The sequence below is a fragment of the Clarias gariepinus genome, chromosome 21 (assembly GCF_024256425.1).
Source record: "Clarias gariepinus isolate MV-2021 ecotype Netherlands chromosome 21, CGAR_prim_01v2, whole genome shotgun sequence".
NCBI classification, from domain to species: Eukaryota; Metazoa; Chordata; class Actinopteri; order Siluriformes; family Clariidae; genus Clarias; species Clarias gariepinus.
Window position 1 is genome coordinate 8,085,952 of NC_071120.1, and position 13,767 is coordinate 8,099,718.

At 36.8% G+C, this 13,767-nt stretch overlaps 1 protein-coding gene across 1 annotated transcript; it reads left to right on the forward strand.

The window, feature by feature from the left end:
* The first annotated feature begins 665 nt into the window (after window positions 1-665).
* On the forward strand, window positions 666-1,498 carry tcima (transcriptional and immune response regulator a). Its single transcript, XM_053481714.1, has one exon. The coding sequence runs from the start codon at window positions 792-794 to the stop codon at window positions 1,095-1,097; it is 306 nt and encodes a 101-aa protein (XP_053337689.1). The 5' UTR covers window positions 666-791; the 3' UTR covers window positions 1,098-1,498.
* The last annotated feature ends 12,269 nt before the right edge of the window (window positions 1,499-13,767 follow it).

Here is a 13,767-nt window from a genome sequence, read left to right on the forward strand (position 1 = left end):
ACTTATGTGAACTGACTGCTGTAACGATGCAAATTCCCTTAGCTGAATTTATTTTAAATTGCAGAGTTTTAAAATGGTATTACTTAGACTTTTATTTCATTTATAATCAAATACAATATCAGCCATTACATTATGACCACTTGCTTAATATTGAGTAGGTCCCCCTCCCTTTCGCCACCATAACAGTGATGCACTGTGTGTTCTGGCACCTTTTTATTACAACCAACAACTAATGTGTAGTAGTGAGCCATGGCCACTCATGACCCTGTCACCAGTTCATCAGTTTTCCTTCCTTGCACCACTGTTGGTACAGTATGTCCTGACCACTGCAGACCAGGAACATTACACAAGAGCCGCAGTTTTGTTGTTGCTCTGATCCAGTGGTAAAGCCATCACAATTTGGCTCCTGTCAAAGTCACTCAAATCAAGATCAAGTCATAATTGTTTTTGGGGTGAAGGAGGGCTACTCAATATTGGGATCAGTGTATATATACTATTATGTATTTTATTACTTTCCATATTTAACAGTTTATTTATTTATATATTCATTTGAATTCCGATAAAGAGAAAAGGGGCGTGTCAAAAGGCTACGTGACGCAATTCTCGTAAGCGGCGCCTCGGGATATAAATAGCGCGAGCGCTGCGCCGTATGCTTCACTCAGCCTCGAGCGAGCACACAGAGCGCGCGGAATAAAATCTCGTTTATAGTCTCGAGAACTGGCGAGAACAAAGAGAAAGTTCCGCAGCCGCAGGGGAACAGAAAGTCTCAGTGGAACAGACAGCAGAGAAAGATGTCGAGCTACACGACGAGGTCAGACAGCTGCCGGGTGTGTCCGTCCGCACACGCTAACCGTTTCGACACGGCTTGCCGCAAGCGCGCGGTCCCCAACATCTTCGAGCACGTGAGAGAGGATGCGCTCGTGCGGCTCTTCCGCAAGGCGGGCGACGCGAAGGCCGAGGAGCGCGCGCGGAGCATCTTCTCGTGCGATAACGACCCTGACGAGACGGCGCGCGCTCTGATGGCGCTCAAGCAGCGCAAGAAGGACAAGTTCCTGCAGATCGCGCGCTCACTCCGCGGCCTCCTGAAGCTGCGCTGAGGATGCACTTCACACGGCTCCGGTAGAAGAGCCGCAGGACAGAACCGAGCGGGGAACCGACTCCGAGTTCACATGGCGCTCAGGGACACGGAGGGAAAACTTTCAGTGTCCAGAGAGAGAGAGAGAGAGAGGCGCTCACCGCATATGGCAAACCAAAAGGTCCAGAAATGCGTTAAAATGGACGGTTTTACCGGCGGGTGAAGTGCCGGTGCTATGCTGTGATGATGAAGCACAAACAGCAGTTCTGAGATGAAGCTCAGCTTTAATTAATGCACATCATACAGGAACGCATGAAGGAACTTCCAGAAACTTTTCATGAACTTTTGCAAAGGCTAATGGACTACTGGCACATAGAGTAATGTGCAGTCACAAGCTCCTGCGTTAAGACATGTGCCTTTTTATTATTTATATAAATGTTAATAATACAATGCTCTGACATTTGTCATGCATTTTTCACACTTTTTAATTTTTTACAATAAATTATTAATGTTTGTTTAAATCCTTGTGATCATTCTGATGCACTTCATCTGAGTTGGTAGTATCCTTTTAGTTGAACTTTGAATAATAGGCTAATTAAGTTTAATAACATCAGTACTTGTGAACCAGTTTAATTACATCAGTACTTGTGAACCACGATGGTGTAAAATCCCACAAGTGGAATTCATGGATATTGGGTTTATCATGGTGATTAGTTAAGCAACTATAATACAGTTAAATACAAATGAATTAAATATTATATCATGTAATTAGAATAAGTTGTACTTGTCCATATATACAACTTACAGTATATGCAGGACTTCTAAGAACCCCAAAAGAACAAGTTCCACACAGATCCCCTATATTAGCAATTAATCATAGTGCAATGATTCAATTAGAAATCACTCTTTATTTAAACCTGAGTCTTACAAAATAAATGGCTGAAACATCTCTGTTAACATCTGGCAACAACTCTACCCTGATTAACGTTTTTCTGGTGAAAAAGACTTGCACAGCACTCTGAACACCCACGCCTCAGACATCAGTGAAATTTGCCCTTTCTCCTTCTCCTCCCTTCTCCTTTCTCCATGACCGATGTGCTTCAGTAGTTTGCATGCCAACCAGTGGATTTGCATTTAAGGCAGCGCTCATGCCTTATAAGTCTAATACTGCAGTATTCTGGATCCTGATTGGTAACAAGGTGTTGGTTATTTTTTAGTAGGTGAAGAATTGAACTGACTTAGATTAAATCAAATAAAAAAAAATATTTCTTACATAGACAACCATACACCATATGATATGCAGTAAAATGCTTATATGACCATCTGTTTCCTAAAAAGAAAAGAAAAAAAAACACTACAAATGAAAAATTGCAGTATAAAATACAATAATTTTTTTTATTTGCAATAGTATAAAAATATTTTAGCTGCAAATTAAGTTACAAAATAAAATGAAATAAAATACACTCTTATTCTCTTCTTTACACAGAAACACTGCTGTGTCATGATTCTTTTCAAAGGTAAAGTTCAGGTTAATTTGTTTTATTTTTACTTTACAGCAGTGATTCCATTAGTGTTTCGCCTAATCCAGGATCATTCGAAAGATTTCTTGTTTATTTTTTTGATAAAAATTTCGTTGTGTGCGCACGTGTGTGTGAAAAGAGTGGAGGAAGGGAATTATCTAAGACGAAAGAAGGGGGGGATCCTTAATTTAGCTTTACACACACACAGCGCCTGCGCGCACAAACGGAAACACTTATCTGTCGGGATTTATTTTTACTTTTTTCAAAGGTAAAGTGCAAGTTAAAAAAAGTTGTTTTATTTTTACTTTCTTTTTTGTGTTACTTATTTTTATGTATTTATTTTTTCGGACTGTGGAACGAATAATTCGAGTTTTCATTATTTCTCATGTGAAAATCCAATTTGGTTTACGAGTGTATTAAAATATGAGCCCACTTCAGGAACGAATTATGCTCGTAATCCAAGGTTCCACAGTATATGAATAATTGTCTACAATTTATGTATTTTTAAATTATTTTTATACTGAAGGTCCCAAGACCTTCAGCTTGGTGGTGAGTGTGGAGGGAATTTTTGTATTAAAAGCTGAAATATAGTCAACCAAGAGCAATTCAATATAATTCCGATTTCTAGTCTTGGTGACATAGGGTCGCATAGATGTTTCTATAGTGTAGTAAATTATTTTTATACTTATTTATTTATATTTTACTACATCCTCTGCAAGCAAATTGCTCTGATCCTCTCTTAAGTTTTGCTTTCTTTTCAAAACCATTTAATCAGATTATAACAGTCTAACACAGCTCTATTATAGGAGCTTTAAACAGTTGTGATTGGAGCAGTCTAATTAGGATAACTTCATAGAGCTGAGTTACGAATCTATACATTTTTACTACTCTAAGCTAGAAATATCTTTAGTCCTAAATAAACTTTAAGCTAAATTAGTATGAGTGATTCTGAGATGCTTAGTTAATATGGGCCAAAGACAATCCTTATTGGTGTTCTGGGCTTGAATAGACGGCGGGAAGAAGTTCCTCCTCGATATCTCTGTGTTGGCCTTCAGGGAGTGGAAATGCTTTCCCGCCTGCAACAGAGAGAACAGTCCATTTTTGTGGTGTGACTAAGATCCTTTACTACCTTACTGGCCTTCCTGTACTCCCTAAACTTGAGGTCAGGTCAGGGAGCTTGGTTTGGATGATGCGCTCAGCTAATCACACCACCCTCTGTAGAGATTGTCTGGCCTTCATTCTGGTGCTCCCAAACCAGGCTGTGATGTGTCCTGTCAGGATGCTTTCTATGGTGCAGGAGTAAAAGTTTCTTAGCAACTTGGATGGAAGGCTAAAGTCTTTTACATGTCTAAAGTGGAAGAGGCGCTGCCGGGCATTCTTCACCACAGTGTTGATGTGACAGGCACTGTGTGATGTGAACACTAAGGTTCCAAAAGCTGGCTGGCCACTCTCTCCACTGGGGTCTCAGTTATGATATGGGCTGGTAGTTCCACTGCTGCTTTGTGCTGAAGTTCACTTCCAATTCCTTTTTCTTGGAGGAGGTTGTTACATTGGCTCAGGTCAATACAACAGTGTCCTTACCAAACTTGATGATGGTGAAGTTGGTAGTGGCGATACAGTCATACAGTACTGTAGGTGTCCTGTGAGTAGAACAGGGGGCTTAGGGGACCACATAAATAGACACGGGCATGCCCAACTGTACTGCCTGTCAGGAAGTTGGAGATGCACTGACACAGTGGTGGGCAGAGTCCCAAGACCTTCAGCTTGGTGGTGAGCGTGGAGGGAATTTTTGTATTAAAAGCTGAAATATAGTCAACCAAGAGCAATTCAATATAATTTCGATTCCTAGTCTTGGTGACATAGGGTCGTATAGATGTTTCTATACTGTAGTAACAGCTCATTCACAGGATTTGAAAACTGTGTATTAAACAGTGATTTTCTGACCAATCAAATGTAAGAAATATAGTCAAAACATATGGCAATACTTAGCTGTATCATTAGCATGGCAATCAGATGAAATTAGCTAAATTATTTAGATTTATAAGGACAAAGATGCTGCTAACTCAGACATTCACTCGTAACCGGTTCCAGTGTTTATTGATTTTCAGCTGGGTGGTGAGGTTCTGTTTCACTGCATCACACACTCAAACTGAAATAAAGCACTATGTAAAGAGGATCAGGTTTCTCTTGGCCAGCTGGGATTTATTGTTTTCCTGCTACGTGGCATAAAACTCTGGTATAAACCAGTTCACTCAAAACTCATTTATTGTGAAGATAAGAGCTTAATTAAATCATAACAACACCTATGCTTATAAACTCATTATCTCAGGACTTCATGCTGGCGTCAGGCGATGGCTAGTTCCATCACAAGCATTTGTTTGGATAGCACGATAATGTAACATCTGAGACAAGTTGTGTTTTAATGTTGAGTGTTGAGGTGTGCCCAGGTTTAGGGTTTGGTTTGGGATAAAAGCCAGTGAGGGAAGGAGGAGCGCTAGCGTATAGCCTTTAAGCTTATCATTCTGGTAGTCAGTGGCTTGGCTGGTACAAACCAGCTATGGGCAGTTTGGAGTGTGTCATCTGACATCTGAGCACCTGAATGCCACGTTGTGGATCTGACATAGCATTCTCATTTATTTCTATAAGGTGGCATGACATGCAGCCTTTACTTTCTCAGGTAAACATTGTTCATACAGAACAAAGCCCTAATAAACAAGCTCTAGTTTATCCACCAACCCCCTTTTCATCATCAATTTCTTTGTCCCCCTCTGTCACGACGTGTGCCTGTGATGGGCATGCGTCCAAATCTAAGAACGCTCCTTGCTCACTCCTTGCTCACTAGCTATATATGAAATAACACACCTCCCAGAGTTTGAGGAAATTACATTGTAAAAAAAAATTACCTCAGTAACTGAGAACATGAATGTTAACTTAAAATAAATAAATAAATAAATAAATACAGACAATGGACAGAATATACACTTAGTGGCCACAATACACATTGAAAAACCTGTAAACCTCCTCCATGATCCAATCACTGGTTTAAGAAGTCAATTAAATTTCATTTGTATAGCGCTTTTAACAGTTGTCACTGTCGCAAAGCAGCTTTACACAATCAAAAGAAAACTATGGAAAGCCACAGATAACAACTCTGTGCATCTGTGGTGAGCAGAAAAGCATCTCACGTTCAAAAATAAGGTGATTCAGCTATAGTAGTTGACATCATATCAGGTCCTGCTCCAGTCAGCATGTGACTGTTTGTGTTACCCTTTTTACCCTTTTTCCCGTAAGACCTCTCCTCGTGTCTGTGCTTTATGGTGCTACCTATGCAACAAAGGGTCGAACCCGTTTCACCCTCTTAGTCACATTTTTTTGTCACACCTCCCAGAGTGTGAGGAAATCACATTGTAAAAAAAAATACCTCAGTAACTGAGAACATGAATGTTAACTTGAAATAAATGTGAAGTCTAGCCTTCATGTCAGGTCTGGATATTCTCCTAGCTGAAAAATTGCTGCTTGTTGGACAATGGTTGATTTCATGAATGGTTGGTGTGCGCATGTTTCAGTATATACTGTACAGTACATTACAGTATGATATAATTGAATAAAACATGCAATAATAATAATCATTCTTATGCACTGCACTTGAAATTATATCATAAACTCTGATCATTCTAAACAACAGCATTCAATATTATTATTTAATATTATTTGACAACTGATTGTCAATTCAAATAAATGGCAAATTCTTGAAATTAATCACTCCAGAAGATGCTCTTTTAGGAAAATAATCAACTTTGGGCTGGTAACATTAACTCTACTTTTTATCACATGCACCAACCTTGATTATTTTCTTATAGCGCAAAACTGAGTATTTTATTCTCTGCTTGGATGATTTAAAATGTATACAATGTGTAAAGACTGCAATCTATAAAGTTTGTGTGTTTTAAATCCACTCTCATCATGTCTTCTGTCTCACTCTCATCTCACATTATACACTCAGCCTGACTTAACAATCCAACATGTTTCCTGGCTTTCTCTGGATGAAATATGAAACATAATGTATGTATCTGTATGATCATGCTTTCCAACCAGTTCAGGCTGGAACTAAAGGATTGGCATTCCATCAAAGAGGAACACACACACACACACACACACACACACACACACACACACACACACAAGGAAACAAAGAAAAAGGAACAGACAGAGAGAGAGAGAGAGAGAGAAAACAACCTTAATGAAGAGGCCTGGTGGCCTACATGTCTATCAGCAAACACACTCAGCATGAAATCAAAGTCAGAGCAAACAATTTAACTTAAAATAATACTACTACTACTAGTACTACTACTACTACTAATAATAATAATACAGTGTTCATTAGAATGAGAGTTTGATTTTATACAGTTTAAGTGACAGATCAGTGATTTTAACGGGAAAAACATCAATGGAACAGAAAGTGAAAGCAAGTCAATGTGTATCAGTCGAGACAAATTATATGACTTGCATAAAAGAGCTGGAATATTATCTCTTTCCCCACGTCCTTAGATTGGTATGTCTAATCACACTGTCATCCCATTTACCAGAAATAAGATTTTCATGCATCCTTTTCCATGAAACAGTACTCACTCTGAGGCATGAGGAACATACTCTAAATGTCAGCACTAATAATAATAAATATAATAATAATAATAATAATAATAATAATAATAATTAAAGGAGGAAAAAAGAAAGAAAAAGTAAAGATACCTTATATAAAGTTGGATTGGGCATCTTTGTGAATATCTGTAAGCGATTCTCTCTTAAGCAAGCATGTTGCCCTTTAAATACTTTTAAATGGAATTTTAATATCATTGTAAATACTGACATGTATAGTTGTACCTTGGCATAATGATTTAATTCGTTCTGGAGGTGCTTTTTTTTAGGCAAAACTTTGTATTGTGAAATACGTTTTCCATAGGAAATAATGTTAATCAAGATAATCCAACACTATAATCACATTTTTGCATCTAAAATAATCAAAACATTTAGAAAAAATATGTACATGAAATCTTAAATAGATATTAAACCTCTTAGCCACTTCACCTTATTTCAGGAATTCCAAGCCTCCCGTGAGCTTGCGTAGGATAAGCAGTATAATGAAACCTCAGATTGCGAGTGTTTTGCAAGATGAGCAAAGATTTTACTAAATTTTGACTTGAAAAACGAGCAAGTCTTGGTTCAAGAGGACCGAGTATCATGTATCACGCATGCGCTTCTTGTTTTGACGTCACGTGATCATAAAGTGAGCCAATGTTTTTTCTCTCTCTTGCACTGCACAATTGTGGGTAATCGTCTCCCCTGCTGGGTCTTAGTGTTTGTCTCTTACTGGTATAATTAACATCTGTGCATGCAAGTACTTTTTACTATAACACTGTGACCATATGTGTGTGCGTAAAACATATTTTATTTTGTGTCTGTATGCGTGTGCGTACAGTGCGCATGTAAAGCAAAAGCAAGTCTCATTAGAGTGGTTTCTCTCTATATCACCCTGCTCTTTGTGTCTGTCCATGCCACACACACAGACAGACACACAGACTTCTCCTACTTTCGCCTTCACACCAGTTGTGTTAAAAGTATTCAAATTCATTACTTGAGTAGAACTATAGATACTAGGGTTTAAAAAGACTTCTTTAGAAGTTAAAGTATCAACTCAAGCTTTTTACTCAAGTAAAAGTGTAAAAGTACTGGTTTCAAAACTACTTAAAGTATAAAAGTAAAAGTAACGTGAGGGGGAAAAGTCATTAAGAGTAAAAGCTTAGGCTGTGCCACAAGCCTATATACTGCACTAACACCTCATAAAAAAAAGAAAAATGTGTTGTTTTTTTGTTGTATTTTTTAACGGCCATAGTTATTTGGGATACTGTATATGGCAATTGAAAAAGAATGCATTTTAGTACAATGCAAATACATTAAAGAACCATATATGTGTACTACTGAGCATTAACATGTTTTATAGAGAAGAAGATATGAAAACTAGTTGCCTATAAGTATTTTAATTGTGCAAAAAGTAAAACCTCAGAGGCATGTCATCAGTAACCTTTATTGGAATGTAAATGTACATCCAAGCTTAGCTGCAGGAATCTGTGAGGGCAACATACAAGAAAATTAGTGTACAGGGCAGGCTTAATTTAAGTTTCCATTATTTCTTAGGGGAAAATTCAATTTGACTTACGAGGGGTTTTGAAATATGAGCCCGCTTCCGGAATAAATTATGCTCGTAATCGAAGGTTCCACTGTACTTTGAATGAGTGAGTGAATGAGGAAATTAATTATTGTTAAAAATACATACACAAGGTAAGGGTACTGTGTGGTTTCTGGAAAAAATGTTGCACACATTTCACAAAGCAAAATATGTTATTCTAAGTGTAACATGCTTTCTTTTTCAAAACACTTACCCACTTAAAAATATTATCAAATGCTCGGGTGGTCTCTGTGTAAGTTGTTGTGGTGTGAATTACTTCATTAGTATTTCATCTTTGAGCAGTTCTCCAATATGGGACGTGGAACCAAATCAGAGTGTTCTACTTAACCCTTTAAAGCATTGCAGGAAATGCTTTCCAACCACAAAAAGGAACCATGTTTTCAGACTTCATCAACAAGGGTGAGATTTAATAATTCAGACTCACTGATTCACACCAGGGCGGCATGGTGGTGTAGTGGTTAGCACTGTTGCCTTGCACCTCCAGGGTCTGGGTTTGATTCCCAGCCAGGCTTGATTCCTGTCTGCGTGCATGGAGTTTGCATGTTCTCCCCGCGCGTTCCCAAATTGCCCATAGTGGGTGAGTGTGTATGTGTGCGCACTCTGCAATGGTTTGGCACCCTGTCCAGTGTGTACCCTGCCTCGTGCCCTAAGTCTTCTGGGATAGGCTCCAGGTCCCTGCAACCCTGAATACAGCAGTATAGAAGATGAGAGAGTGATTCAAGATTCAAAGAACTTTATTAATCCCAGAGGGAAATTTCACACCACCGTTTTTTTTTTTTTTTTTTACTACACACATTGAACAATTAAAAACATCAAAAATAATAAAATTACACATGAAATGTTGCAGTAAAAAAGTTCCACATTTTAGGTTTCTCATAGTAACCATCACTTACTTGCTGACCAGCCAAAAAGTGCTCAAAAACTGCTGAAAAACCAGTCCAGGTTATAGTATTTCAGGGCCAGTATAGTAAATAGCTCACAGGTGGCTGGAATGTACTGTACACAGAACTTTTGATGAGTTAGACAAAATTATGCATGAAATGTAAAATAAATTTGATAATAAACTCACTGCTATTCTGTGCAATCATTAACATGCAAAGGAATATTAAATAATTCACTACAGTAGGTGGCTCCTGCCACATGACTCTTACTATCTATCTTACTTAATCTTACTATTACCATCAGGACACTTCACTGACCAGATTCTCCTGCTTGTCACAGACCCTTTTCAAATGAGAAAGAAAGTCTTAGCAGAAGAGCGTTTGTATAAAATATCCTGACATTTCCACTTTGCTTGACATTGTGTCAATCATAACTATTGTCCTTTTCAGGATAAAATGCTTTCTCTGATAAACATTACACAACAACTTTAATGACACTTAGGACTACAAATGTTTTACTGAAAATCTTTGTCTATTAAATATGCCAAAATACTTTTTTTTTCACTACATAAAACTGACAAACTGTTAATCATTCTTAATAATGTTCACTAGTGCAGAGTGAGCATCGTTGAGACCAGACAGCTTGTGCACTGAAGCATCCTGCCCTGCATTTGGGGCAATTATATGATATAGCCTTCCACTTACCAATGCAAGTCTTGCAGCCAACAAAGCTTCTGCAGCAAGTAGCTAACTGGGTCTCCCATTGGCTTGTCTCTTTATTATATTATTTAAAACTTAAGTAATAGTAGATACATGATTGTATGACAAACAAAATAGTGTGAAATAAATTTGTGCTTGGTCATGGCAAAATGTACCACACTGGAGCATTTAATGTTTTAATGAGATTCAACAAGGTTTGTAACAGAACATACAGTAGCTGCTTATAAATATGGATGGTGTGTGTTTTTACCAACTTTTCAATTAATTTTACTTGCCTGCACCTGTCTAATTCACCTTTCTGTTCTTCTGCACATAAAAATGATTTGAAATTAATTAAAACAATGAACAAATTTCGTCAAATATTCTGCAACAAATGATATTACTTACCTCCGCACAAAATGCATTAAAATGCCTCTTTAATGTGTTTAGCAGCATCGTAACTAAGTACAGTGGTGTTGGAGCAGGTGGCAGGACTCAGGCATCATCTGTTTGACTACAGAGGCAGGAAAGACAATATACAACAAGGATCGTCAGATTTTATGGAAGTAAAAACTATAACAATTACTCTACTACTACAACTACTACTAATAATAATAATTTGCTGTAATCTCAACACCAGAACGATTACAGCCTCATAAACCTTTTCTTTCTGGTGAATCTCAAGAAAGACTTTCTCTGAAACTGCATTAAACAAACGGAAATTTTGTTGAGAATATGTGGCCTAACGAGGAATAAACAACCTTGCGGTTTAGTTTCACTTTTGCCTTGGTTAATCTTAGCAACATACACAGACCTAGTAATTGATGTACACTTAACTTCTATGTAAACATAATGCATTTGGTTTTGCTTTAGTAATTAATGGATGGAACAAAAATATGTAGCGTGACTTTTACTTTCTAAAGTCAAGGTGTCCATCTCTACACAAAAAAGGCTAAAACCTTTGCATGGATTGGAGTGAGAAAGCGACACCAAAGTACTGCAGACATCTTTTTAACTCTATACGCAGTCAGATGCAGCAGGTTTTGAAGAATAAGGCTTTATAATAAATACTGAAGGGCTTTATATTAAATAACGATCATTTTGTAGCAATTAAATTGGTTTTTCACCTGACTGTTACTGATTTAAGTGTCTTATTCTGTGCTTATATACGTATGTATACGTGTACAGTACGTGTGTTCCATAACCCATGGTTCCTTCACCACATGTATGAAGGAGTTTTGAACCGTCTGCCCACCTCCACCGCCTGCTTTAACCGGCTCATACTGCCCAGGTACAGCATGAAGATCGTCCTCAGAAACAAACTGCTTTACAACATCAGCATGAGCACGGACTTCGAGCTCCTGTAAAAACTAAGCCAGTGAAAGGAGCTTCTTTATCATTTGAACATACAGTATAAAAAGTGTTTCAGTTTATTGTGTGGGACTTTCCACACAGTACTGGCTGCACATCATTGGCACTTATCCTCGGAGAGATATGAAGCCAGAGATCAAATGCTAAAACAAAATAAAAGGAAATAAAAGTTATTTAGAGATTGCATTCCTGTTATTTTATAAAGCTCGTAATCAGTAAAGATTAAAACACACATATACAAGGACATTCTAATTATTGTGTGCATGTAAATTTCCCCCTAGCAAACACAAACAGGAATTATCTTAAGCGTCTCTATTTAACACAATCATGTCCTCACCTGAACCTGCACACACTTTTTTATTTCGTCAGTAAAGCAAGAGAACTCAGGAGGACAGGCCTACATAAAAAAAACAATTTAAAAAGCTGTGTACAGCGTCACCGCTCTTTCTTTCTTTTATTCTCGCCTCCCTCAAAATATGTGCTTTATCCCGAAACTATGTCCAATAATCATATCAAATATCAGGAAAATAATGCATATTTCATAAGGATGTGATAAATAATAAACAAGGAACACATGCTGTGCAGGACGCACATAATGCACCGGGATTGGTTGAATTTTAGTAAATAGTTGCGATTACGACATTGCAAAATCCTAGAGAGACTGATTACAACTTACACTTCTTTATAACACAGCTGAAAGCAAGAGCTGTCTGATTTACAGTTTACCTCTAGTAATCATTGTAATCATTATTACTGTAAGACATAACAGTTAAAAGGCATACACAGTTAAATTATTTGTTATTTTTGTAAAATTATTTGCAAAACTATAATCAGGTACAGTCAGGTCTGTTCACATTTCCAATTTCCAAGCAAGACATCTAATCTGGAATATCAGAGAAAATGTTTTACTGCAGTAAACAGGTTGCTTAACACTGCTCAGTATACAAGATTTTTTTTTTTTGGAAATTGGGTAATAAATTTAGTCAGGAACAGTTATATGGTTAGAAACAGCTTGCTAATTGAACAATTAAACAATTGCCTCCAACCTACCTAACAATTTAAGGCTGACAGGCAGAATGGACATCACACTGTGATGATTATAATATAATATAATATAATATAATATAATATAATATAATATAATATAATATAATATAATATAATATAATATAATATAATATAATATAATATAAGTGCAGTACCCCCTACAGCCAGCAGGGCTTCACAGCTCCCCACAGCCACCGAATGCTGACATTAATATATTTCAATGAATGAGACAAAACAATGTATATGTTGGTAAAGGATAATAAAATAATTTATTGATTTTTAGGGTCAGTATATAATAATAGTATAATATAATAATATTAAACTTCATATAATATGGCTGACCAAGATTTTTTTATTCAGTTCAATGATTATCAAAACTGTGATTAATTATGACAAAGATAATAAGAATTTAATTGTAAATATTATAATAAATAGATATAATAAAATGACATAAAATTTGCCTGTGTATAAGTAATGTGCTATCAGCTTACAAAGATCAAAATTGCATAAAAATGTTTTAGTCACGTGAGAATCAGGAATACCACAGAACAGAAATGCTGTTAAATATATTTTTAGCTGGATGATTATAATGTTTGATTCATATAAATAAAATGTGAATATAATCATATAATATATATATATATATATATATATATATATATATATATATATATATATATATCTTACATAATAATAATTTAACATTTGCATAATATAAACATGGACTTGCCCTAAAAAGTATTCACTCCTCTGCCTTCACATGCAAATTAATTTAAATAACATCCAATTCCTAATCCACAGGGTCTAATGTGCTTTGTGCAATAGTGCACAGTCATGTTGAAACTGGAAGAGGCCATTCCCAAACTGTTTTAACAAGGTGCATGAAATTATACAAATTGTCCTGGTACTTTTACAATTGAAGGGGGCATA

Bases quoted from the DNA above. Each gene is read 5' to 3' on its own strand.
- tcima (XM_053481714.1), top strand. From the start codon at position 792: ATGTCGAGCTACACGACGAGGTCAGACAGCTGCCGGGTGTGTCCGTCC.